The sequence below is a fragment of the Haemaphysalis longicornis genome, unplaced genomic scaffold, assembly GCF_048455015.1.
Source record: "Haemaphysalis longicornis isolate Haplotype H1 unplaced genomic scaffold, Haemaphysalis longicornis Haplotype H1 scaffold_1, whole genome shotgun sequence".
NCBI lineage: Eukaryota > Metazoa > Arthropoda > Arachnida > Ixodida > Ixodidae > Haemaphysalis > Haemaphysalis longicornis.
The window spans coordinates 374,261,570-374,288,472 of NW_027526203.1; the positions used below are offsets into that span (position 1 = coordinate 374,261,570).

A 26,903-nucleotide genomic window follows, 5' to 3' on the forward strand; every position below is an offset into this window, starting at 1 on the left:
ACCGGCAACCCAGACCAACAGAGTTCCGGTTCGCGACGCCGCGTCAAGTGAGCCACGCATCACCGATCATCATGCCAACCAGGAGAACATCAATGCAGCAAGCACGGCCGCCACAGCGGAGAACCCCGAAGACCGCCGCCACCCCCCCATTGTGAACACGGTTCAAGTGCCCTTTCCCGGAGTTCTGGCTGAAAACATCGACGTGGAGTTTCCGACAATCGCCCAGAGCATGACGCCCGGAACACCTGTACAACAACGCCGCTCCATATTGACGACCGATAACCTACGCCAGCCGCCCACACCTGCTCCCCGCATTAGGACCGACTGATATGTAAATGGTGAGTCCGGTTCTGTGCCTACATTCCACAGCGCCACATTCCTAAAAATAAGAAAACTTTCTGACAAACGAATTAGACATGATCTTCATAAATCAACGCTTCAAGTGTATCTAAAAGCTGGAGTAACCCCTAAAGGTATCTCGCTCTCTCACGCGCCTTCCATAACGAACCTTGATCATCACGACCGACTAGCATGGCAGAACGTTCTCTCAAGTGCTTCTCTCAAACTTGTAAAAATTGCCATCAATCATAGCGAAAAACAGGTGAAACAGCTAACTGCCCAAACGATAGCTCTTATCCGCTCCAACGGGCCCCTGTCACCAGACGAAATAAACTCCTTAGCGGAGTTCGAAAAAGCTAAACATCGTGACCTCATAGACACAAAAATTCACAAACTAAGACGAGATAGAGTTCCCAACCCTACTTTGCCTGAAATTTCGCCTTTCAACTATAGCCCCGACCCTCAACCACTTTCTTGCATAGTGAATAACCAACCTACTACAGAACCACGCGGCACCGCTATCGTAAACTTATCTAGTACTGCCCTGTCACCTGATGAAACAAAACTACTCTCGAAGGGGCTGAACTTCTGCCCCACAACCGGCTGCTTTAATGAATTCCAGTTACTACAAGACCTAGATAACTTTGCAAGAAATTTAAGACTAAGAGAATACTTTTTAGATAAGCCTCCTAACGTTCAAGATGCGCAGACACGCCCAAACAGGGATTGGACGCCAGGCACTCAACGTGATGAGTGCCTGAATCTGTACATCGCCGCTGTGCAAAAAGATGTCATGCGGGAATATGAAATTCACAAAGGTAAACGTCAAAATTTAACAAAGTCTGAAAAAGCGTGCTTGAAGGGTTTGGAAAATAGAACTGACATAACAATTAAGCCTGCCGATAAAGGAGGAGCGATTGTAATCATGAATACTGTGGATTACATTCGAGAAGGGCACCGGCAACTTGATGATTCAAACTTTTATGAGCGCCTTGCGGAGGACCCCACGATTGAGCACACCAAAATCGTAACTTCGGTATTAAAAGATCTCTTGGACGGGGGAAAAATAACCTCCAGTGAGCACAGTTTAATGCGACCAGTGCAACCCCGTCCGGGCCGATTTTACATGCTTCCTAAGATCCATAAAACTGGCAACCCAGGGCGCCCAATCATATCCGGCATTGGCACAATCACCGAACCCATATCGGGGTTTGTGGACAAACTAATAAGGCACATTCCCAGCGTCCTGGACTCGTACATAAAAGACACCACGGATTTCCTCAAAGTTATTTCGGATCTTCGTGTACCAAAGGACTCGTACCTAGTAACCCTTGACGTATCTTCCCTTTACACTAACATCCCCCATGACGAAGGGATAGCCGCACTAACCAGCATGTATGCGCTCCATAAACAGCCAGATACCCCAGACTGCCATGTAGTTGCGACGTTAGCGGCCCTCGTCTTAGAACTAAATTCATTTGAATTCAACAATGAGTACTTTCGGCAAGTTAGTGGAACCGCCATGGGAACCAAGATGGCACCAAGCTACGCCAATCTGTTTATGGGGAAGTTAGAGGCCACATTCCTGTCTGAATCCCACTTAAAACCCCTCCTGTACAAAAGGTACATTGACGATATCTTTTTTATTTGGACCTACAACGAGGATGAGCTCCTCCACTTCATCGACTGTTACAATTCTGCACACCCGAACATCAATTTTACTCACACCTACTCTCAAGAGAGCATAAACTTCCTGGATGTGACCGTGACAATTGAAGACGGTGAACTCACGACAAAGCTGTACCGGAAGCCAACAGATCGCCAGCAATATCTACATTACCAAAGCGATCACCCACGTCACTGTAAGAATAGCATTCCTTATAGCCAGGCCCACCGTTTCAAACGAATCTGCTCAAAATCGGAAGATTTCACTACCAACGCCAAAAATTTAAAAACCATGCTGGAGGGGCAGGGGTACCCAACGCGTGTAACTGATGACGCCATAAAAAAGGCCGAAGCACTCAACCGCGTGGACCTAATTGCGAACCGTCCCCCACAACGCGACTTACAACGAACAGACCTATGCTTAACGTACAGCACCAACTTTCCTAACGTAAAAAACATCTTGAAGCGGCACTACAACATTCTCGGACAAAGTGAACGCCTCAAACGGGCGTTTCCGTCCGTTCCAGGCGTCGTCTACCGACGATCCCGGAACCTCAAAGACACACTCGTGAACGCAAGGACAAATTCATTGTCCGCGCGTAATGAATGCCGGCCATGCCTGAAACCGCGGTGCCTTGTCTGCAAGGCAATGCAACAGACAAGCATTGCTCAAAGCTCCAACTCAGAGTACTCTTTAAAAATTCGCGGGAACATGACGTGCGACACTTCCAATGTGATTTATTTGATTGAATGCAATGTGTGTCGAATGCAATATATAGGGCAGACAGGGACCTCTTTCAGGCTCCGGTTCAATAATCACAAAGCGCACGCCAAAACGCGCCCGACCCTGCCCCTCTCCAGACACCTCAGCCTTCCAGATCATTCTTTCGATAAACTAAGCGTCACGCTCTTAGAGACGGGGTTCAGGTCAAACCGGGAACGAGAACAACGAGAATCATACCTCATATACCGATTCAATACAATCAAAAAAGGTATAAATGAGGACCCAGGCACACTTGCAGCGATTAAAACATTGTCATCTACCTAACCGTATCAGTGGCGCTGTGGGTGTAGCCGGAACCGGACTCTCGAAATCGCATGCACGTGAGCGTTGGTTCAGTGGATTTTTCCCACATTGCTGATGTCTTTCCGTTTTTGTTTTCATTTTAATTCCTTCTCTCCTTTTCCGCTCTTCGTGTTCACTCCTATCCTTTTTTTTTTTCTTAATTCTCTCTTTTATAATCTTGTGTTATAACTTTGGAAACCTTTTCTAAATCTCCGTCACAATCTTACAATTAAGTAATGTTGCCTAGTGTCGGTGCTGTTTCAGCAATAACTTCTGTTTACCTTCTCCCCAAAACACGTGTTCGAAAATTGGTTGGGGGATTTAAACGTTTGGGTATGGCGCATAACCCGGAAGATAAGCAATACAATTCTGGGGTCTGCGTTATTACTCGAGCGCACATATCTTTGCCGCTGTTATCACTATTCGCCCCCGCGGACTGGTTACATTTTTGACTGCTTGCAAATCTATTTTTCCCTCCCTTGCACCTACAGTCGTCTTCTAAGCCCGGCTACCGAACCATCGGGGTTTATTTTCTCCGTCCCCCCCCCCCCCCCCCATCCCGTTGAGCAGCTTGCGTTCTGGTTTGGCTGTCCCCCCCCCCCCATCCCCCACTCAGCGGAGGGGAGACACCGACGACGCACGGGTTGTCGCTGAACTGCAAAGTGGCAGCTCTTAACAAAGACCTGAAAACTCGGCCTAGCGCCCCGTTCTCGGAAGGCGTCCGTCCCGCGAGGGAACGGTGGAATGGTGGCGGACCGTTTCCTTCTGCACGAACACAAAACGTCCTTTAATTGTCTCAGCTCCGGGAACAGGCCCATAAACGGGCTGTAAAATGCCTTGTTTGCACTTTCCGAACATATGGCGGGACACTCGCTTTCAATCAACGGAAACGCGATCCCTCGGAGCGTCTGGGCGTTAGCATAGTGACGGCTAGCGGCGGAAGATATATTGCCTTCTCTCCTTTGTTCTACAACCCCACTTTCGGACGCTGTTGAGCTTTTCGCGTTTCCGCCACCACTCGAATTCCTGTTCAGTGCTCTTTCATCTCCCTTTCTTCCTTTTTTTTTTTTTTTTTTTTTCTTTTTTTCTCTCCAACTATCTTGGCGTCTCTCTCTTCGTTGTTCATTTTTTGTTCATTCTTCCAATAAGGAAGATTCCCGCTTCGTGTTTGTGTTGTTCACGTATGTTTGTGTGTGGTATCGTTGGCCATTCGTAAACCCGCTTTCCACTTTCGACATATATGCTCTCTTCCGAAACGACCGAAGCCATCATTCCTGTAGAAGACTTGTCTCGAAGTCGAAACGTCGAAATAAACCCTCCGCTGTTGCTGTTACCGAGGTTTCTTACTTTGTATATATATATATATATATATATATATATATATATACGATTGAGTAGTCACAGCGCAAAACACAACTAGAATAAATCTTGTTTTGTAAAGACGACAATCTTTCTTGAGCTACTTAAACACAGAAATTTTAGTCTGTCTGTGTGTGTATCTGTCTGTCTGTGACTGAATTCAGCCATCCGGCCAAAGCGAAAGGAAAGCTGTGCAATAGTCTTATATACTCACAGTCAAATCTAAACGTTTAAGTCCGATGTCAGTGTTCATACTTGTCAACACTGTTAAACAAAAACAAGAGATTATTAAAATATAAAGCAGCAAATCAATACATGAGTGGTATTTGCAGTGTTCCTTTATTAAAAAAATTCATGGATGCTTGGTTTCTGCGATAGCAAATGAAATATTACATCAATGGCAGAAAACCGTCGCCTGCTGTTGCCAGCGTTACCTCCTGGCGGCATTTAAGAAATCAAACGGCAATAGCAACAAAAGGTTCCACTAGATGGGATCCACGTTCCGCTTGGAACGCCCGTGGAGTAGGGCAACGTGGTGCTATAAACGTTGTAGTAGGGTACCTCAATTCACGCGCGTCACCGCCGTACTGCAGCGCAGGCATCGAGACACCCGACTTTGAGCAGTGGAACGCGGTAAATTTAAATTGACTTGAGCAAACCTCTAGCGTGTTATCTTGGGAGGAAGGAGACGGGAGAGGATTAGCATGAGAGGTGAGCGGGAAAGAGAAGGGAGGCTTTTACTTGGCAGGGGCTCCAGTCGACTATCGTCTTTCGGCGACATTTGTAACGAGAGGAGAAGATACGCGGCCTTTTTTTTTCGCTTCGTATAGGTAACCGTGAAACCAGGAACCTTTTTTCTGAACTATACTATATATATATATGCTCACACGCACGCAAACACCCACATACTGGCTGGAATTTGCAGAGGTATCCGGCTGGCGAAACGTTGTGTGCGCTGTCGTATAACGCCCCTGTGCTAGCACATATCGTGAGCCTGACCGCATACGGGCTCCAGGAGGACAAATATCCACACCCAACAGCAAACACAGATAACACGCCTGGCATGCATGCGTTGTATCAACAGATATCCGGGAGACGAAATGCATACAAGGAAATTCCGGCCCCACCAGGTGGATAAAAGTAAAATCCACTTTACAAGAGACCCTACAGTCTGAAAATTCAATGGTCAAGGTTGGCGTTTAGCACGCCTCAGCTGCGCGCAAAGTTTGATGTGTTTAATATTGGATGCCCACGGAGAAATTAGGCCACCTGGGATTCTCAACGTCCACCAATGTTCAAAGTGCATCGGCATTTTCTTTTTGTCTTTCCAAGCCACAAAAAACACAGCCCTTACGGTTGTGAATCGCATACCTTGTTCGCAACAGCAGCTGCTGCCGCATGGAGGCGCGTTCTGTAGTGACTGAGGCAGAACTTAATATGCCTCAACTGTTATGTCAAATTTCTCAATTGAATATGCGTGCAAAGACCCGGTTTGTAATATATAATTTATGACAATACATCAGCGAGGGAAAATTACACCACACGGTTAGTTTCCCATGAATGAGAACGAAACATTCTGGCGGCGATGGTGTGGCTCACGCAGTGACATTTTGCGTATTGAAGAGTGTGATCGAAATCGAGGCTTAACATACCGGAACTACGTCTAGGACGTAGGTGTGGCCGCACAGGGAGGAAGTACCGAGATTAGTTTAGACGAGATGTAGTTTTTTAACGTTGGGTGACAGCGTACGCATAGCTGCGTGGTTCGTTTTGTGCTCAAAAGATTTCGCTCTCGGTACACCTCGGTATGCGAAAAAGAACACACGACAAAGAGCGGCGGGCACTAATTCGGAAAGGGGGGAATGGATATATATATATATATATATATATATATATATATATATATATATATATATAGTTGAGAAAATGGTAGACGCACGATTAAAAACAAAAAACAGTGGTTTACTGACGTTTCGATTGGAGGACCAGTCTTCATCTTCAGTATAGGTAAAAGATATGAGCAACTTTGCGGTTAACTTGTTTATTATAAATTAGTCCAACACTTTCGGAAGTGGAACTTCCTTCTTCAGGGACAATCTTACAATGCGTTGTAAGATTGTAAGATTGGCATTGTAAGATTGTCCCTGAAGAAGCAAGTTCCACTTCCGAAACTGTTGGAGTAATTTATAATAAATAAGTTAACCGCAAAATTGTTCATATCTTTTACCTGAACGTTTCTTCTGGCCCGTTGCAAAACTCATCGAATTCTATATATATATATATATATATATATATATATATATATATATATATATATATATATATATATATATATATATATATATATATATATATATATACATATATATATATATGCCCTGACGGAAGCAAGTCTCTTTGCTGAAACGTTGGCGACAATCGTGCTTTTACCTTGTTCGAAGTTTTTCTTCTCTTGTATATATATATATATGCGTCTCTCTCTCTCTCTCTCTCTCTCTGTGTGTGTGTGTGTGTGTGTGTGTGTGTGTGTGTGTGTGTGTGTGTGTGTGTGTGTGTGTGTGTGTGTGTGTGTGTGTGTGTGTGTGTAAGCTTAAACTGAATATTGTAATTAGACATTGGGTCAACAAGCAATCCACCACGGATGTATCCCGCGTCGCTAGCTTTTTAGACCTGGCAGTAGACAAGCCGAGAGGCTGTGCGATACGGCGGGAAATTTTGAGATCGACGTTTCTTGTGCCTCTAGCCTCATTGCGGAAGTTTTCACAGCGTTCGCATTGGCCGACTGCCACGGCACCGCGGCTGGCATCCAATTGGCAACTGATTTGGTGTGCGATGACCACCCCATCTTTTTTCCTGCCGTCCTCTGCGAGAGAAGTGGCGCCACTGGGTTGTTATCGTTTTGGGGCTGCCAGCCAACATACCCTCCTGTTTTTGAATTGATAGATTTATGACGAAATTAGAGGATGTTGGCGGTGCCGGCCGCCGGCTATTGTATAACAAGTAATTGGGAGAGGTTGAAACAAGCAGAATAAACGAAAACAAAAAAGTTAACAAAGGAGGCATTATGTGCAGGGCAACCAAGTGTTAAATAAGTGCACGACTAAAAAAATATAAGAAAATGCTGTCTTCGAAGCTATATTAAAACGAAAAACGAATAAAAATAAACTACTACGCGCACGTCAACACGACCCACGCGTTGCGGCATACGCAGCGCATACAAAACCAAACTTCACTTTTGAACAATAGAATCAGCATTTAAGACTCAACCCAAGCATTCAGATTCGCACACGAGGCGACATTGGCGGCCTCCAAGGAAGTGCTAGGACGTACGAAGTAACAACAAAAAAAGTAAATATACATTCGAACACGGGAAGAGCGTATGAAAAAAAAAGACAACATGCCCTTAAGCGCACCAGTTGTGTCTTAAATTAACAAAATTAAACAAATACATATAAAAACAAAACGGTATGTCTAATACGTCCGACAATCTGCATGCAGGGTTAACCAAAATTGAAAAAAAGAGAAACGGTTAGGATAAGCACGTAACCTATACATTGATGCGAAACAGGAACGAAAACCTTAAAGGGGCACTGACACAAAAATTTTGCATCTTGTTTTTTTTGTTGCGATAAGTAGCTAGTGACCTACTTATAACCTGTAGAAACCTCATTTGCTTCAGCGTGCGACGGTTGTTTAATTAGAGGCATGTTCAATGCGGCCAGTCGCAGTTTCGGTTTCAGCGAGTGCCGCGAAACGATGGATTTTGTGGATTTTGTGTGAACAAAGCTGACCACGTGACCGTCGGAGGGATATCACAGAGCAGAGCCGCCGTAGCACTGTCGAATCCGCATCGACGGCAGTTTCTGCGAATGCCCCCACGTACTGATCTCGTGAAGCGCCTAATTAAAAAGTGACCGTGGATGTGACGCAGGCGCTGCGAGTGCAAATGCTACCGCGGCTAAAGAACGACGCGCGACGCTCGAGACGGTGGGTGGCAAGACGCGCGCTGGGAGCAGCCGGCCGGTCTGCCTACAGGTCCGCCTACAGATGTGTTCGGCTCAGCACTGCGGCGGATATTCGAGTGCCGCTCTCGTAAGCGGTGCAGATGACAATTTTTAATGCAACCCGCCATCGCATCATTAACTCCTTTCTCACGTAAGCCACCATGGTCGGGACTTGGGGACAATTTCGTGCAGCGGTAACAAGCTATCACTCGAGCTACCTGCGCCGGCCTGGGCCACTTCGCGGCCGTGGCCGCCGCCTGCACAGCGACCGTGCGGCTAGCTCAGTGAGCTTTTCGTGCCTCCGGCGCGTTTTCGCATCCAATGGTAATAAACAGTAATAGAAACAGAGTGCCTGGAATCGCTGTAGAACTTTGGTCGCGGCCAGCTGCCCGATTAGCTGACGAAATCACGGCGCCTCCGCCGCCAACGATCGGGTCGTTCGTTCTCGAGAGCAGAAGCTCCGCCCTCCGGCCCTCCGATTGGAGCGGCGAGCCGTGCGAGCCGGCGCAAAACGCCGGTAGTGCGGAAGCGGCAAACACAAACTCGTGACGTGTTTGGATGTTGTTTATTTACAATTGCGCGTGGTCCTCTTCTGGCTGCTCGGTTGCGTTTCGCACACTTCAAAACTGATTTTAAATATGTTCTAGGCTGTATTCGCCGCTGATATTTTGCAGATTATGTATGTGTGTTCCCACCAATCTATCTCCGAAGTTATCTCGCCTTCAAAATTTTGTGTCAGTGCCCCTTTAATAAATACAACAGGTTGTTTTTCAACAAGGTTTTGAATGCTTTAGAGTAGTTCGTTGTGCCGACGGACCCTTGGCGGTGCAGGAAACTTTACCAAAGCGAATGGACGGGCGTCAATAGCAGTTTGGAGGGGCACGGAAACGCGATCTCGGTTTTTTGCAGAACCACTGGGTTAAAAGGGGGACATTTTTTCATGGCGGAACAATACCAATAGGTCTAAGTCTAACCGGAGATAAAGTTTTTTCTCTCTATCTCTCTCTTTGGTAAAGATTCACAAAGCTATTTGTACGCAGAATATCATAAAAACAGTTTGGGATTGCCGGTTGAACTTTCGCGAAAGGTGAGACGATACTCGTGGCAGCCAATCGCCAACTGCTCTTGCGATACCTTAGGTGCTAACGGAATTGTGAATGTGGGCTGCGAAACAAGGTAAGTACAGTCTCCGAATGCGATTCAGAAAACTCGCCGCGTAGGCCTCCCCTATCGTAATCGATGAACAAGGCATTCAGTTTTCTTATCCCCGGCAATACACGTTGGAAAGTATAGATAAGAATCGACTCGGTCCTACAAGCTTCTCTTCACGGTGCGTTGCAAATATACTGCTTATCATTAATTGTGCACGCTGCACATTTTCTCTTCCACCTTTACCAGTCGCCCGGACTCGGTTTCAGCACTCTTTTGCGCTTAGTGATATAGCGCGTTCACTTATTTCGACAGTGGTGTGTAAAAGGAACGCCCGGAGCCGCTCATTGGTGAGGGCAGGGTCGCTCGTTGTTTTGGAGGTAACATTTATAGAGGCTCACAAATATTGTCCTGGCACTGAAATTGATACGAGTGGCCTTATCTCTCTCGCATATATCGGCTTAAGCCAGTTACCAGGGCGTCAAAATAGTAGCGGTCTTAAAAGGGAAGACCAAGTGTTTGTTCAAAGGGAAACCGCAGACCCTTTGCCCGTTCAAATTGTGCGGCACGCGCGTTACGCGCGTCCTGGTTGCGTGCTCTCTATACAGCAGTGAGAGACGTGCTCTAGTGTCTTACCCTGAGGTTAAGTGCGTGCGCTGATAGCCTGAACCTTTGGCCGACGCCGCAACTTCCAGTCGTTTCTTTTTTCTTTTTTGACAAGCTCTAACCCGAGCCCCACTGCCTCGTCGGCTCGTGTTTAAGGCGTTGCGCAGCTCAGCACGAGGTTGCGGCTTTGGTTCTTTGCCGGGGTACTCGTGTTTCTGTTGAGGCGAAAAACCGGAATGCACGTGTGAACGACTTGTCGACGCACGTCAAAGATCCCTGGCGGTTTAAATTAATCTGTAGCCCTCCATTTCGGCGTACCTCGTTGCCCAGTTAAGTTTTACTTGCGCTTCTCGAGCTCTAGCACCCCGAATTTCCGCGCTTATTCGTTCTTTCATGTTGTGATTTGTTTTCCCTCCGGTGCGGTTTTGCTTGTCCCTACCCTGATCTCCCTTTCCAGCCCAAATCACTAGAAACGACCCATAGAATCTTAACCGCACAGTCACTACTGCCTCTCCTGCTTTTTTTTTTAAGCATCGTGACTCAAGCAATTAAAAATAATTTATAACTGAAAAAAAAAAAAACTGTTTTCACTTCATTTACCCGTGAGGTAAACCAATTAGCCAACTTGCCCCTTTAAAACAATGTTCCACTTTGTCTTTCCATCTCTGGGGAGACCACACATTTTCCCCTACCAGCTGCTAAAAAAGAAATGAGCACGTCTAAATGCTAGTCAGTACCAACTGCGAGCAACCTGTCTCGTGGGTGCCCGCATTCCAGCCGCAGTCCAATTTTGTACGTGACCATGACATGCGGGTAATTGAAGAGCGGCGACAAACTGTCACGAACGCAGCTGGGCCGGACGAAAGAGTCCGTTTCCAGTGCCGACCATGGCTATCAGCGAGCACAAGCAGCCAGCACGTAGGGTCTAGTGCGGCGACTCGGCGGTCATTCTTTTATTGCGTGAGCAATAGATGGGGCACGAAGGCAAATATTTACGTCGTCGATCCGCGGACACAGAACGACAGAAGAATAGGGATTGAAAGAGCGCGTGCGGAGCGTGTGACGTCAGCCTCACTGGTAGCGGCATCGGCTGTGGTGGCGCTGCGTTCGCATCGCTGTTCACCTTGTTGCTAGGGGGACGTCAAGTCGAAGTGGTGGCGGTCACGCCCGTCGCACAACGTTTCGATGCCTCCAGATTGTGTGCTTTGTGAAATGGATTGTGCAGCGATTGGAAGGTCGAGTAATCAGCAAAGGAGGATGAAATGGGTATGAGGGAGGCACATCGCTCGTGCTGGTGGATAACAGAAGGGCGATAGGGAGCCACTGCCATCGCTAAAGCGAGCAGCCGTGACCGCTGATGGGGTTATAACGCAGAGCGCGGTTGGCACGGTGTGGGAGGGGCGTGCGAAAAACACTGTGTTCGGACTTTAAACCCACAACAAGGCGTGCGCATACGGCCGAGCCTTAAGTTCGCGAGGGAGAGGGAGAAACGCTCGCATAGTCATAAAGTTGTTCCAGTTGTTCTAACATAATTTTTTTGCCAGTAAAACGATGGAGGCAGAGGTATTGCATGAACGCGTGCTAGCGACCGAGAAAGCCCAACATCGTCCGACATTCTTTTGTGCGTTTCACTATGAGTAAAAAATAATAGTGTAGTTACGACGTATTAAGAATCAAGTTAATGACATCACTGTACAGCATACTTTTGAATAGTGCACACCTCTCCTAAGTACTTCGAAAGGTAGTCGAATAAACTGCAATGATGAACCTTGTCAGTTAAACACCTAGTTTACCAATGACGTTAAAAAGCAGAATAATACGTTCTTTTAAAAGCCGGGAATATATTTATAGTTAAGGGAAGCTCCATACTATTCGGTCTAAAACCAAGAATTCGATCTTGCAGATCGCGCGTTGTAAAAGCTTACACTGCAGCCAACAAAAATTTATACAAACTACTCTTGCACCCTTTTGATCAATGGAAATACCGCCAACCCGTCCAGGGCTGATGCCGTTTTGAGATAGGTTTTAACATTGCCAATGGGAGCCATGGCCTCGGGACATTGCCTCGGGAGCCATGGCGGCATGTTTTCATGTTTTTTCGGTTTTTCTATGAACATTGAAATATATTCCCCTAAGTATACCTCCTCGCTGGCCAAGCGTCGACACGTCGTCGCTGTAGACATAAGCCGAGCGCGCTCTCCGAGTACTCTGGATGCCAAAGAGCATCATCATATCCAAATTATACCATTCTCATCCTCCACCACCAGGTAACAAATGTCAGAGCCGTCCTGTCTTTTGTTTCTTCCTTGTGCATTCGTTTACTACGCTGCCCCCCAATATGTCAAACCGATAACAACATGCCCAAATGTCGATTCATTAGCAGAAAGAATGTCGTGTAGTTCTTTACGCATAATACTTTAAAAAACGATTCCCCTCTCCCCCCCCCCCCCCCCCGAAAAAAAAAAAAGAAATTAAGGAAGCTCACATTAACGCGTCAGACTTCAAGGCAGCGAAGCTGTACTCAACCTTCACGACCGTCACGACGATTTAAGTCCATGAATTTGCAGCCGATTTACTTCTTTTACGCTGCCTCAATGACCACTTCTCCATCACTGTTGCTAGAAGTGTGAGCTTCCATCATGTGAGCTTCAGTCGTTGAGGCTGTCCGCAGGCGTGAGAAACAGGTAATAAAAGCGGCCGAAACAAGTGAGCATGACTCCAACGAGGGCCGTAAGACGGCGGTTGTACCGTATTTGCACAGTAGCGCACATCGACTAAAGAAAATAGGGCAGAAGGCTGGGGTTCGCGTTGTAATGTCCGCACCAATCAAGCTCGAGAGGCTCTGCAGAGATACATGTCCTGTACAAAAAGAACATGCTGGGTGTAACGTTGGACACCAAAACAAGTACGTGAAATGTGATAGAGGAGTTGTGTACCGTGTTCCGTTAGCCTGCGGAAGGGTATATGTAGGGCAGACGGCACGGTGCGTCAACTCCAGGTTACATGAGCATCAAAATAACGTACACAAAAGAAAGGATGGTAACCTGCCGACTCACTGGGGTCAATGCCCCAAGTGTGAGCCATACTTTAAAAACTCTGTGATATTGTTTCACGACTCTGATCAGCGCACGCGTGAGATAGTAGAGGCAGCTGAAATGCAACAAGGCGATTTTGAGTGTGTCAGCACGACATAGTAGCCTTGTCCGATAAGGAGGCAGCGTTCTTAAAAAAGAACTGGTCGTGGTAATGACTGACACGTGTGGGACAGCGGAAAGCGATTCCTTTATTTTAATCTGTGTATAATCGTAACCTTTTCTTGATTTGATTGATTGTAAGGTTTAACGCGCCGACGCAACGCAGGCGATGAGGCGAGCCGTAGTGGAGGGCTCCGGATTAATTTTGACCACCTGGGGATCTTTAACGTGCGCTGAAATCTCGTACACACGGGCGTTTTTGCTTTTCGCCTCCATCAGAAAAGCGGCTGCCGCGGCCGGGAATCGAACCCGCGACCTCGTGCTCAGCAGCGCAACGCCTTAGCCACTGAGCCACCGCGGCGGGTTCGTAACCTTTTCTGTATGTCTTGTATTTTTGCTGCTATATATTTCACCCTGATTCAATAAAATTCAGTTGGAAGTAGCGCTTGTCCTTGCATACTGTGTCCCTGTTTTTTTTTTCTGCGCTTAAGATGAACGTTATAGAACTTCCGGAACGCCACATTTGTCGCCGTTCACCACTGGCTCCCCCTGTCACGTCATGGTGATGGGCGGGAAAACGTGAAGTGACTATTCGATTTTCGAGAGGAGAGCAGCGGTCCATATTTGCTTGTATTTTTAACTTGAAAATTGATTGTCTTTAATTTCTGCACCAATTGTTACCGTTTATTTTTCGCCTAGCATGCCACGAAGAACAGGCTCATCGCCCAAAAAATTTCCCCGAAAAGCTGTGCGGGAGGCTATTGTTTACCCTATTACGCAAAACTCTGGCGTCAGCGTAACCGAACGATGATGGCCGACGGCGCAAAGGGAATAAAAGAAAAATATACAGGGGGAATTTGGGTCTGGGATTGCAACCCGCGGCCTGGAATGCGAAGCCAGAACCTATATATTGTTACAAGAAGACGAAGAGGATGAGAACAACGAAACGTGGTGCTGTGGTCCAACGTCCGAGGAAGAAAAGGCTGGGCAGGCGCGCAACGAGCGCTGGTTGTCTCACGGCCGACATCATGTAAATACTGAAAATTCATCGTTCGCCCATCTCATGGTTCACGTCCTTTGTCCTGCCACCACGTAACAATATCCTTGGCTCCACCTAACAAAGAGGGGCCTTTCAAATGCGTTGCGGCATTCTACACAGGAAGGTGTGTTATAGATGTGGGATGCATGCAATTCCAGCATGCTAATTGCAGATGTTACAAAGCACGTTTACGCTAATGGCAAATGGAGGGCTAATTAATAAGGGGGGATTATGGGAAAACAAGAGAGAGGAAAACAACGCTGGGGGAAAAGGATCATGACGACAGTGAACGAACACAATCGTAGCCCTGAAGGCCGACAGGAGTAATTTGAGCATACCAGTATAAATGTAGCCAAGCACGTTTACGCTATACCGTAAGACGGTTGAGGGCGGTTGAGAAAATCTCTCTGTCTAAGTAACGGACGGAAGGAAAAAAAAACGACGCAGAGGGAAATGGTCATGGCGATGGTAATGAGAGGGCACAATTGCAGTACCGAACACGTTTTATTGGGTGTATTCTGAAGTGTCTGCCTCAACGAAAAGCGGTGAAACATGGGAAACATGGGTGAGGCGTACTTGCCTACGCAAGTACGCCTCAGAGGAAGATGCAAGGGAATACGAAAATTCCGTGTGGCAAGCAAAGAGTCAGGCGCTCGCTGCAACTAAGAACACGACCAGCCGACACAGCCGCAACCGTTACGGTGCGAAGATTAGACGCCAGACACACATCCCTTTGGCGGTGGAGGCATTGTCGTAACAGAAGATGACATGATCAGGACAAACCTACCATAAGACATAGAGGACTGCATAGCTTGTAATAAAGTGTAATGCTTGTGCATTTCAACACGTATTCAGTCTTAAGTGTCTCTCTGAATTGTGCATGTTTTTATCACATTAATTATTTTTTACTTACCACCATCCCCCCTCTCAAGTTTTTGTTATGTTCTTCTCGTGAATATTTCTATGTTAACCGTAAATGGTTCAATAAGCGGGCGTTTTAGTACTAAAATCCAGAACTATTGGTCAATCCCCACCGGGCATGTGGCATAGAAGAGGGGGCAAGAAACGAAGAAGTTGAACAGCCAAAGTTCGGAGCGCATACGTCAAGGCAACGTTACCGGATGTCAGACTCACCCTGCACGCTCTATCGGTGGACGGCTTCGGCCTGAGGACAAACTATGCGGTCATGGACCCGGTTCTTGTCGGGAAGGTGGACCCTGCGAAGCTTTTCCTCGAAGCGGGCAGCATTGTTTTGAAATGCTCAGCTCGGTGCGCCAAGGTGCAGAGAGACTTCCTGTCCGAGGCGCCCCAGATGCGCTTCAAGGACATCAGCAGCAGGATGTCTTGTGAGATCATCCTTAACGATTTCAACTCGCTCAGACGCTCGCGGCCATTTGATGACAGTGTGTCGCTCGATCGTAATGTCCAAATTCTAGGGGCCGTCTGTCAATTGCCGGCCGAGCTTTGTGGCATTGACCAGCAAGACGAAGACAGATTACCGGATCATGCATTTACCATAACGGGCCTGTTCTTCCTGCAACAGTGCAAACCTGCTACGCTGATTGTTCTGCAGGAGTGGCGCAATCTTCCTATGGTTAAAGGGCGTGGTGAATCTGAGTCATGTGTGGGACCCAAAGACCAAGAGGTGGTTCGATACTCGGGCAAGGGCGACAGCTCCATGGGCCAGCTATGGGTGCAGCTCCTGGGCTCCTACGCCGTTGAGTTGAAGCTCGACGACGGTGTTATGCGCATCACGAAGTCCAAGACTGTTCTCATCGTTGACGAGAAATGGGAGAAGTTCTGCATCGCCATCAAAGATTTGTGCTCGTCAAAGACGAACCTGGCCTATTCCATCTCGTGTGAGGGGATCTTTATAAGGCGGTGCCTCCACACCTCGCCTATCTACTTCACCCAGCTGCGGTCCAGATCCATGCTCACCCAGCTTCCGGCTCGACTCCTCTGCATATCCGAGTCTGAGTCCGAGCTTGATCAGGAAGAGGACAAGGGCAAAGGAAGGTCGCGCAAACCTCCAGAAGGCCCGGGCGGAAAGGAGGCGACCAATGAAGTTGAAGACGGCGCTAGCTCCTGCTCGTCGGGTCGGGCTCAAGACGCCGATGAGGACGACTCCGAGCTCTCGTTCATCGAGGTCGATGACAACCTTGACTCCGATCTGGAGGAGGCCGTGGGGGCCAGTGGGGACAAGAAGGGCGAACTGCGGACTCAGGCTGCACAGCAGCAGCACCAGGTGACCCACGTGCTGCAGTTTGTCGAGCCAAGCATGCCGACACACCAGAGAGTACGGGGCGACTTTGATCGCTGCAAAGTAGTGGACTCTAGTCGCAGCTTCACGCAGGCGACACTCGTCAATGGTAAGCCGTTTCCACATGTCTGCTCGCTCAATGAGAACAGTAAACATTTGCAAAAGGGCTGCTCAAGACAGCGCTTTCCCGAATCGGAGAATCTTCCGGTTGTTACAAAGAGTTTCTCTGAAATACTAAGTGATGTCTGCCAAGACGTGATGAAGGACTGCTCTCCGCACCCACACGAAGAGGCAGTTCGCCAAAAGCTCTTTGGTGAACTGGAGTCCTTCATTCGGGAACTGTACACAGACGCCAAGCTAAACATGTACGGTTCGTCTTGCAACGGCTTTGGCTCGGTACGGAGTGACCTTGACATATGTCTGACGTTAGACAGCAGCGAAGACGGAAAGAGCATTTGCCACACCGACATGATCAAGGAGCTGGCCAGGAAGCTGCGTAAACACCCAGATATGGCAAAAATTATTGCTATCACCATTGCCAGGGTGCCTATCGTTAAGTTTTATCACGTTCCAAGCAACCTGGAGGGTGATATAAGCTTATTCAATGCGTTGGCCTTGCACAACACAAGACTTCTGAGGATGTACAGCGACATTGACAAGAGAGTTCGAATTCTGGGCTGCACATTTAAGCATTTTGCTAAGACATGCAACATTGGGGACGCCTCGTGCGGAAGTTTGTCATCGTATGCATACACCCTCATGACAATCTACTACCTTCAGCAGTGCAAACCTCCGATCGTTCCAGTGCTCCAGGAGTTGTACCAGGAGGGGCGGGAAAAGCCACAAGTGATAGTTAAAGGCTGCAATGTATGGTTCTTCGATGATATCGACCGTCTACAAGGTGTGTGGAGCGAGTTTGGCCAAAACAACAAGTCGGTTGGCGAGCTCTGGTTGGGGTTGCTGACATTCTACACGGAGGTTTTCAACTTCAAGGAGCAGGTGGTGTGCATCCGCCAGAAGGCACCGCTCACCAAGCTTCAGAAAATGTGGACCAACAAGTGCATTGCCATTGAAGACCCTTTTGACCTAGACCACAACGTGGGTGGTGGAGTGTCTCACAGGATGAGCGCCTACATAATGAAAGTCTTCAATAAGGCGCGGTTCCTGTTTGCAACACCAATAACCAAGCTTCCTGACGGCTACTCCACGTACACAGGCTACTTCTTTGACCTGCAGCTACTCACCGACGGACAGCCGCCGCCCAATGACCGAAGGTGCTTCATGTGTGGCAAGATTGGCCACCGCTCCAAGGAGTGCTCTCATCGTTCGGAAGGCCCCTGGGAAGAAGAGAAAGCATTCGCACTTAACCCCCAGAGGTCCAGCCACCGCACACTTTGGCAGATTCCAAACGGCAGGGCATTGAATGGTAGGACTCAAGAACAGAGGAGCGCGTGCCCTACCATTTGCCGTGATGGAATAAAAAACCAGACAATTCAGGAGCATCAACAGCAACCGCGATCGTGGTCAGTCCACCAACCCAGCGATCGTGTGCCAGATCGTCAGGTGTTTTCCCCACATGATGACGCGCCGCGGTGGCGGCAGCAGCAGAAGCAGCAGAGACAGTCACATCCGCAGAAACCGGCGCAACAGGCAAAGGAGCCGCAGGAGCAGCAAAGGGCGCCACGGGGGAGTGATTTGCTTGTGAACTCAGGCCATCCTGGGCCTACTTACAAGGCAAAAATGAGTCTACCAACTAGGGGAATTATTCCTTCTGCAATGCTTAGTGCTGGAATCAATGACCAGGAATTTCAGCATCATCACCTGCAATCGGGAGAAGACCTGGCTCAGAGAAAAATGCGAACGGGGAAGGTTCGCCAACCCAGCGATCGTGTAACAGATGGTCAAATGAACTCGCCATACTACGACCAGCAGAAGTGGAAGCAATACCAGAGGCAGCCTCAACCACAGAAGCAGGCACAACGGCCAAAAGAATCGCAGGAGCAGCAAAGGGGAGCACGCGAGAGTTCTATTCTTGCGAAATCAGGACACCCTGGCTCTGCTCCCGATACACTGATGAGTCTGTCCCCTGAAGGCATTGCTTTCCCGGCCATGCCTCGAGGAGAAATCAACAACCAGACTGTTAAGCAGCGTGAACTGCAACTGGGGCAAGACCTGGTGCAGAGGGAAATGCGAACGTGGCCGGCTCACCAACCCAGTGGTCGTGGGCCAGGTGGTCAGCCACACTATTCACACCACGACCAACAGCGGTGGCAGCAGCAGCAGAGGCAGCCGCACCCGAAGAAACAGGCGCAACAGCCAAATGGACCACATGAGCAGAACACTACACCACGCGAGAGTTCTTTTCTTGCGAAATCAGGACACCCTGGCTCTGCTCCCGATACACCGATGAGTCTGTCCCCTGAAGGCATTGCTTTCCCGGCCATGCCTCGAGGAGAAATCAACAGCCAGGCATTTCAACAGCAAGAACTGCAGCAGGTGCAAGACCCGGGGCAGAGAAAAATGCAAACGTGGCCGGCTCACCAACCCAGTGGTCGTGTGTCGAATGGTCAGCCACATTCCCCACACCACAAACTACAGCGGTGGCAGCAGCAGCAGCAGCAGCAGCAGCAGCAGAGGCAGCTACACTTGCAGAAGCAGTTGAAACTGCCAAAGGGACCGCAGGAGCAGAAACCTACACCACGCGAGAGTTATGTGCTTGCGAATTCAGGCCACCCTGGCTTTGCTCCCCAGGCGTCGATGAGTCTGCCTCCAAAGGGCATTGCTGCTCCTGTCATGTCTCGGTGCGGAATCAACAACCAGGCATTTCAACAGAAAGAACTGCAGCAGGTGCAAGACCTGGGGCAGAAAAAAATGCGCACGTGGCCGGCTCACCAACCCAGTGGTTGTGTGTCGAATGGTCAGCCACATTCCTCACACCGCGAACTGCAGCGGTGGCAGCAGCAGCAGCAGCAGCAGCAGCAGCAGCTACACCCGCAGAAACAGGCGCAACAAACGAAGGGCCCTCAGGAGCAGAAAACTGCACCACGCGAGAGTTATGTGCTCGCGAATTCAGGTCGACCTGCCTCTGCTCCCCAGGCGTCGATGCGTCTGCCCGCAAAGGGCATTGCTCCTCCTGGAGTTACCCATGCGCAGCTCCAGAGGGTGTTGCAGGCTATGATGGAAGCGGGGCTGTGCCCCCAGATGGGAGGCAAGTCCGTCCACAGTCTTGCGCCGCCCCAGGGCACAGCATCAAGATTGGTAGCACCGAGACTGGGACCGCCTCCTGGACCGCCTCCGTTCCCGGCGGCAAACGAGAAAAAGTCGCCCCGCTTCGATGCTGCTCCTCAAACCCCGCTCCTCAGGACGCAGCAGCACAATCTCCAGGCACAGACACAAGACATTTCCCCCAAGCGCTGCGGGAAGTTTCATTACGCCAGTATGCCTCCCCCGGGACGCGCAATGCCTGGGCCGCCGAGTCTGTCTCACAGCCAGCACGAGGTGCAACGTCACGGTGCCCTTTTGGGGCAGCGAACAACGCATGGCGTCGTTCACCCGCCGAATCTGCTGCGCCGCCACACGAGCAACCACGCCTCATCGGGCCTCTTTCCAAACCGGCATTGAAGACATCTGCAAACCAGCTAATCTTCCCCGGGCCGCTGCCTACCTGGGACAAGCATTGGGGCTCTGCGTTGACAAATGCGGCCAATAAGGGGATGGATGTGTTGTCTGAAGATTAAAATCTCCAAAGGTTTTCTCCAAATTCCTTGGTCTTTGTCTGTGTTGTCTATTTCTTCTCCAAGAAGGGGAGCAAAGTGTAAGGGCTTACCTCCCCAGAAAACCTTTTTCTCCAACAACGGCTCCGTTCAGGCACAATTTAATTCAACATTCAATTGCATAGGTGATCCGAACCATAAATTAGTTCAATATAAATGTGTACTATGAATTATGTTCTAGAAATGCTGTGGATAGTCTTTGTATCAAAACACCCGAATTATCACTCGCTACCTCCGACTATAGTTGGAGGTATATTACAGCGATGGAGGGGGGGGGGGAGGGGGGGGGGGTATGGAGCCGTCACTCGGTGGGGTAGGCAGGCCCCAGTATAGTATGCTAGGCCTAACACATTTTTTTGTGGCCAGATCGTATGATGAACCTCGTCATTCGTTTGCCTGGTGGCCGAATTGATATTACTACTGGTTGTTCAGGTGCGCTGCACTTTTCTGAAGCAGACGCGTTGTTGGATTGATTGACATGCGTTTATTACATATAAAGTGTTTTCGGTGTGTGTGTGTGTGTGTGTGTGTGTGTGTGTGTGTGTGTGTGCGTGTAAGTGTGCGTGTGCGCGCGTGTGTGCTTGTGTGCGTGCATGCGTGCGTGTGTGTGCGTGTGCGGGGGAGGGGAGGGGGCAGGGGAGTACTCCCCAACGGAGTAGTGGACCAACGCTACCTTTGATCGAGCGAGGAACGAGATTAATTGTTCCTTGATTAATCAACTGTTGAGAGTTAAATAATTATGACGTATGCGTTGGCGCGTCTGATGATGTAGGCAGCCTCTTCAGTGTGTGTGCGACCTGAAACTCTGAAAAAAAAAAAAAAAAACTCTGGTTCGCCTGGTTGGTATGAAAACACACAACTCTTTATCGCCAGTGAGCACGCTATCCGCTTGCCATGGAAGCAGGATGTTTTCGGTGTTTGTCACTGCGCGTTGTGCGTTGGTTCGTATGCCGCGGTCGGTACGACGCGCTGCACGCTGGTGGATGAACGCGTAATTGTATTTGAAATCCGTCCAATTTAATGGGCGTGGCACAGACACTTCTCAGGTAATGTGTGCGCGTCGTGCTTTGCTGAGGGCGCTGTGGTAACTAGGATGCACTGCTGGCCGGGGATTAGCCCGTAATATGCTTTAATGGAATTGGATAGTATTAAGGTAGCCAATGGTATGGCGTCACAGGGAATCAGGAACTTGGAAGGTGACAACAATTTGGCCACATTGGCTATCGCGGTTAGTCTCAGTTACTAATGTTTTACGTATACAACAATTCCCTAACTGGAATTTGCCTTTAAGTTTCCGAATAAGTTTTTGCGGGGTTGGATTTAGCAAAAAGAAAAAAAGAAAGAGAAAGAACCTCTAGTTTTGGATGGTTGCTGGAGCGTGAATGCGAACGGCAAATAGCATCCGTTACCTGTTTTTTTCCCCCCGCCAGGCAACAGCACCCCCTGTATGTTTTCAGGTGTTGCGCCAGGGTTACTCTTAAAATACCCGTGGGTCTTCTTCCGCGCAGTGAGCTTGTATGACCAATCATTACAATCAATGGGCTGATGTGGGCTGAAAACAATGCCCAGCATGATAATTGGATTTAAAAAGTGTAGTCCAGCTGCGTGGTTACATTACGCACGAAAAATATGACTCTTTGAACTCGTAGTGTCCAAAGTGGAACGCTTCAGCACGCGCTAGAACCGGCGGCAATCGGCTTCGCGAACTGGGCGCCTGTAGCGCGATCGGTCTTGGGCTTCCCCCTTAAGGCGTGGACGCACGTGACAACACGGGGCTCTTCTCGTAAGGCGCGTGATGAGGGTCGCGGTAAGCGGCGGACGGGAGTAACAATCACCCGGTGATTTTAGATGCAGAGCATCTGATTCACTCGCCTTCTCCCTCCGGCGTCGTCGTCGTCGTCGTCGGCGTTGTCCGCCCCTCCCCCATTCTCCTCGCCGTGCCAGCTGCGCTCTCCGCCGCTCACCCCCTCTCCTCTCCGATAGCGAACACTCTCTCGCGAGGGGCATTGGATTGTATTCGATTGGATTGGCTTGGATTGGCTTAGCTTAACTTGGCTTGGCTTGGATTGGATTAAAGTGGATTGTGTTGCGTCATAGCCGCGGCAGACGCGCTGGGGCCGGCGCATGTGCAGTACTCTCTCTTCCGCGGTTTCCTCTCCTTCGGGCGCGCTGCGCATATAACCGGTGTGCCGTTCTCCGGCGAAGCAACATCCACGCTTGGCTCAAACACCTAGAGTCCACGCCGCTTTACAAGTACGCCAACGTCGTCATCGACTGGGACCGGCTTACGCAGTCCCCTCAACGTTACGCGCGCTATAAAACGCGGTCCCTTCGCCGCTCCGCCTATGCGTCGCATCTACACAGGGGTTCCCGCGAGGGGAGGTGGGAGTTTTCTTTTCGATGACGCCGCACACCGCACACATTACGGCCAGCAACAACAGCTCCGGTGTTAAAAATATATGTCAGACCATGTTACAAAGGAGCGATCACTTCGATGCACGAATAAATTTTGCCAGCAGCTACCAAGGGACAGGCGGGGGGAAGAACGGCAACACAGGCAGTTTCGCAAGGTTCGAGCTTAGAATGCGCAGAATGCTTCTCTTTAGGTCTAGAATCGTGGTGTACGACCAGCTAGGGTCGTAGTAGCGTCATAATTGAGCAAGCGCCCGCATGGAGGCGCTGCATATAGGTAATGACTAGCGTTCCTGTATATAGCTTCCCTAGGGGAGCAGAGTTGCGCGTCCATCCGCCATCTTGAGTTCCACGTCGTGCGGGAAAGCCACCCGTCTCGCATGTAGGAGGTGCCGGAGGTGATGAAGCCGGAGGTGATGAAGCAGGGCGTGCACACCGAACGGGCAGTACTCGCTCCTAACAGCGAGATCGTGAGGCGCAGCAGGGAACTTGGGCTTGAAGTGATAGACGTGAACAGGGCAGTGGGCAGCATTGGACATAGGCAAGCTTTTCAGTGGGACGGGATTCACTTCAGCTCCAGGCTAGCAAACGAGGTGGGGTGGCGCTTAGGTGGGAGAGCGGTAGCTTTTTTAGGGGGCCCCGCGCAGCTAAGGAAGGCAAACTAGGAGACAAAGGGGAAGCAAGGGACACATGCACACTCAACGCTGGGAGGCAGCCAGGCCTAGATCTAAACGGAGAACCTACAGACGTAACTGAGAACGTTGACAGAAATGATCTAAGTGGAACCAATGGAGCAAAACATTTTGTGAAAGATAAAAATGGACCCCGTAAGCGGAAAGGGAAAAACAAATGCAATAAATATTTAATCAGCTACGCAAATATGCAGGGAGGTAGAAAGCCTGATAAGTGGGTGGAAATTCAAAAGCAACTTGAACGGGAAGGAATAGACGTGTACGCTTTAGCCGAGACTCACCTCCGAGACCTAGAAGCCTCACCTGTCATAGCCAATTATGTCTGGGAGGGTTGCAACAGGACCACAGGAATGAAGAAAGGGGGAGGTGTTGGCATGCTCATTAAACAAGGGACCGACTTGCAGAGAGTGCATGAAAGCTGTAAAGAGCATCTATGGGTTAGAGGCACCATAGAGGGGAAAAATACATGGTTAGGAGTAGTGTATCTGTGGACCGGAAGTAGTGCTAGGGAGGAAAATGAGGGAATGGTAAACTGTTTGAGAAGAGATATCGACGAGTTCAAAGGTTCGGCCGAAATAATCATAGTTGGAGATATGAATGCCCATATAGAAGGTTTTGATGGATACACAGACCACAAAGGTTCTCTAGTGATAGATCTATGTCAGGAAAACCGGCTTGTAATTGTAAACACGGAAAGCAAGTGTGACGGACAAATAACGTGGGAAAGCGGTAACAGACAGTCCAGCATAGACTACACTTTATCCGAGACGGTATACGAAAGGCTGCGGGAAATGAGGATAGATGAAAATGGAACAGACAGCTTAGGAAGCGACCACAAGCGGCTTAGCTTGCACTTTGGAGGCGCAACCCGGACAAATATAGAAATAGGTACAATAGGAGGAACTAATTTGAACAATGAGCAGTTAAAGATCATCGCTGATAGATTGGAAGATGAAATCAATAAATACCCAGACAAACATTGGGATTACGACGAAATTATTGCTTTCATAAAGGGTAAGATGAATGAAGCAAAGCAACGAAACCGATGGAAAGAGAAGAGAAAGCCGAGAAGGTCGTGGAATAAGGAAATAAAAGAGGCTATTGACCAGCGAAGAAAGGCGTCCAGAGAACATAGAGAAGCAAAAAGAACTGGTATGGAACCGGCGGTAGTGAAGGAGAAATGGGATATCTACCGTGGGAAAAAAAAAACTAGAAGTGCAGAAAATGGTGCAAGCAAAGATCAAGCAGAAAAGGGAACAATGGATGGCAGAAATACGGAAGAAGGACAAAAGCGCATCCAAGAAGTTTTGGAACCATGTAAAATTACTAAGCTCAAAAAACGATATCCATCAGAAATTCCTGATTGATAAGGAGGGGAAACATTTAGAAGGAGAGCACGCGTTGGCGCATATTCATCGAGTGATTAGTGAGAAGTTTAGGGCAATAGTGGTAGGGAAGCCTGCACCGATAACATCAGCGCCACACTGCGGAAAGGGAAATAAGTTTGAGCAACCTTGATTGGAAAAAAAGCAGAGCAAAAGGTTTCCCCCCAGACAGCAGTGGGCCCAGACGGAATATCAATGTAACTGATAAACCTGCTTGAACCTAAAAGTAAGGAATCGTTTACGAGGGCAATAGATAAGGTGATAGAAACCAAACAAATACCAGAGGACTGGCTAGAAAGTAGGATGAATTTAATATATAAAGGCAGAGGAGACAAAGCCAGTATTGATTCATACAGACCACTCACAGTAACGTCAGTGGTGTATAGATTCGTAATGCAGGCAATAAAATCAGAAATTCAAGCATGAATGGAAGAAAATGAAATACTTGTGGAACTGCAGAATGGATTTAGACAAGACAGGCGACTGGATGACAATTTGTTCGTGATAACGCAATGCATTGAAATTGCGAAAGCACAGGATAGACCATTATGGATTACGTTCTTGGACATTAAAGGGGCATATGACAACGTAAACAGAGAACGGCTGTGGAGAATGCTGAAACTCCAGGGATTGGATGACGAGTTAATACAGTTTCTTATGGCAATCTATAAAGACAATAGAGAGTGCACCTTACATGGGAAGGACAGAAATGCGCCCAACAGGTCAACATCCATTGGGGACTGAAACAGGGATGCCCTTTGAGCCCAATACTGTTCATGGTTTACATGGCAGGGTTAGAAAAGAAACTGGAAGAAAGTCAAGTAGGGTTTAGCCTAACCCATATGCTGCAAGGCGAAGTGGAACAACAGCATATTCCGGGAATGTTATACGCAGGCGACATTGTTCTTTTAGCTGATAACCAAACCGATATGCAACAGCTAATAAATATTAGCGGCCAGGAAGCCACCGACCTCGGGTTAAATTTTAGTGCAGAGAAATCAGGAATAATGGTTTTCAATGACGCTACCACCGACGTAGTGTCTATCCAGCAAGGCGAATTACCTAGAGTGAAGGAATATAAATATTTGGAAGTGTGGATAAACGAAGGGGATAACTACTTAAGAGCAACTGAAGGTTAAGGGAAAGCGAAACGCAGCTATAATGAAGCATAGAGCTCTGTGGGGGTATAACAAATATGAAGTAGCAAAGAGGAATGTGGAAATGAGTAATGGTTCTGGGTGTCACGTTTGCGAATGCTGTACTCTGCTTAAAATCAAACGTTCTATCAGGCCTTGAAGTAAACCAGAGATCAGTACGAGGTTTGGCCTTAGGCGCGCATGGAAAAACAACTACCGAAGCAGTTCAGGGAGATATGGGCTGGGCGTCGTTTGAAGTTAGAGAAGCACAGAGTAAAATATGCTTTGAGATGAGGTTGAAAGCAATGGATCAAAGAAGGTGGGCAGCTAAGGTTTTTAGGTACCTATACTTGAAAAGCGTGGACACGCAGTGGTTAAGGAAGACTAGAAGGCTAACGATGGAACACGGAAAGAACAGTGGAGAATCTGAAACAGCCAAGGTAACCAAAAAATAGGCAAGGCAGATTGAAACGAATAAATGGAGGGCAAAAATGGAAGCTAAAACGTCGTTAGAGATGTACAGGGCTGAAAAATTGAACATCAGTAATTTCTACGATAATTCCCAGGGCAGTACTTTGCTTTTTGAGGCTAGAGAAGGTTGCCTGCGAACTAAGAGTTTTGTGGGGAAGTATTCACAAAATGATGGGGTATGCGTGGTCTGCGGAAAAGAAACAGAAACTATGCGGCACATAGTGTTAGAATGTGAGGATATCCATCCAAATCTACATGAAGGGAATATTCGGCTTCCAGAAGCCCTAGGATTTAAGGGTATCACAGAGAAAGTTAACTTCAAGGCTGTCGAGGGGACGAAAAGAAGATTGGAA

The 26,903-nt window shown here is 48.4% G+C and overlaps 2 protein-coding genes across 2 annotated transcripts in view; both read left to right on the top strand.

The window, feature by feature from the left end:
• LOC144155112 (uncharacterized) overlaps window positions 1–26,903 on the top strand; it is a 56,046-nt gene that overhangs the window by 17,793 nt on the left and 11,350 nt on the right. The gene's annotated exons all lie outside the window — the stretch shown is intronic.
• On the top strand, window positions 12,616–20,677 carry LOC144155110 (terminal uridylyltransferase 7-like). The gene has a single exon (XM_077686363.1). The coding sequence runs from the start codon at window positions 15,608–15,610 to the stop codon at window positions 20,300–20,302; it is 4,695 nt and encodes a 1,564-aa protein (XP_077542489.1). The 5' UTR covers window positions 12,616–15,607; the 3' UTR covers window positions 20,303–20,677.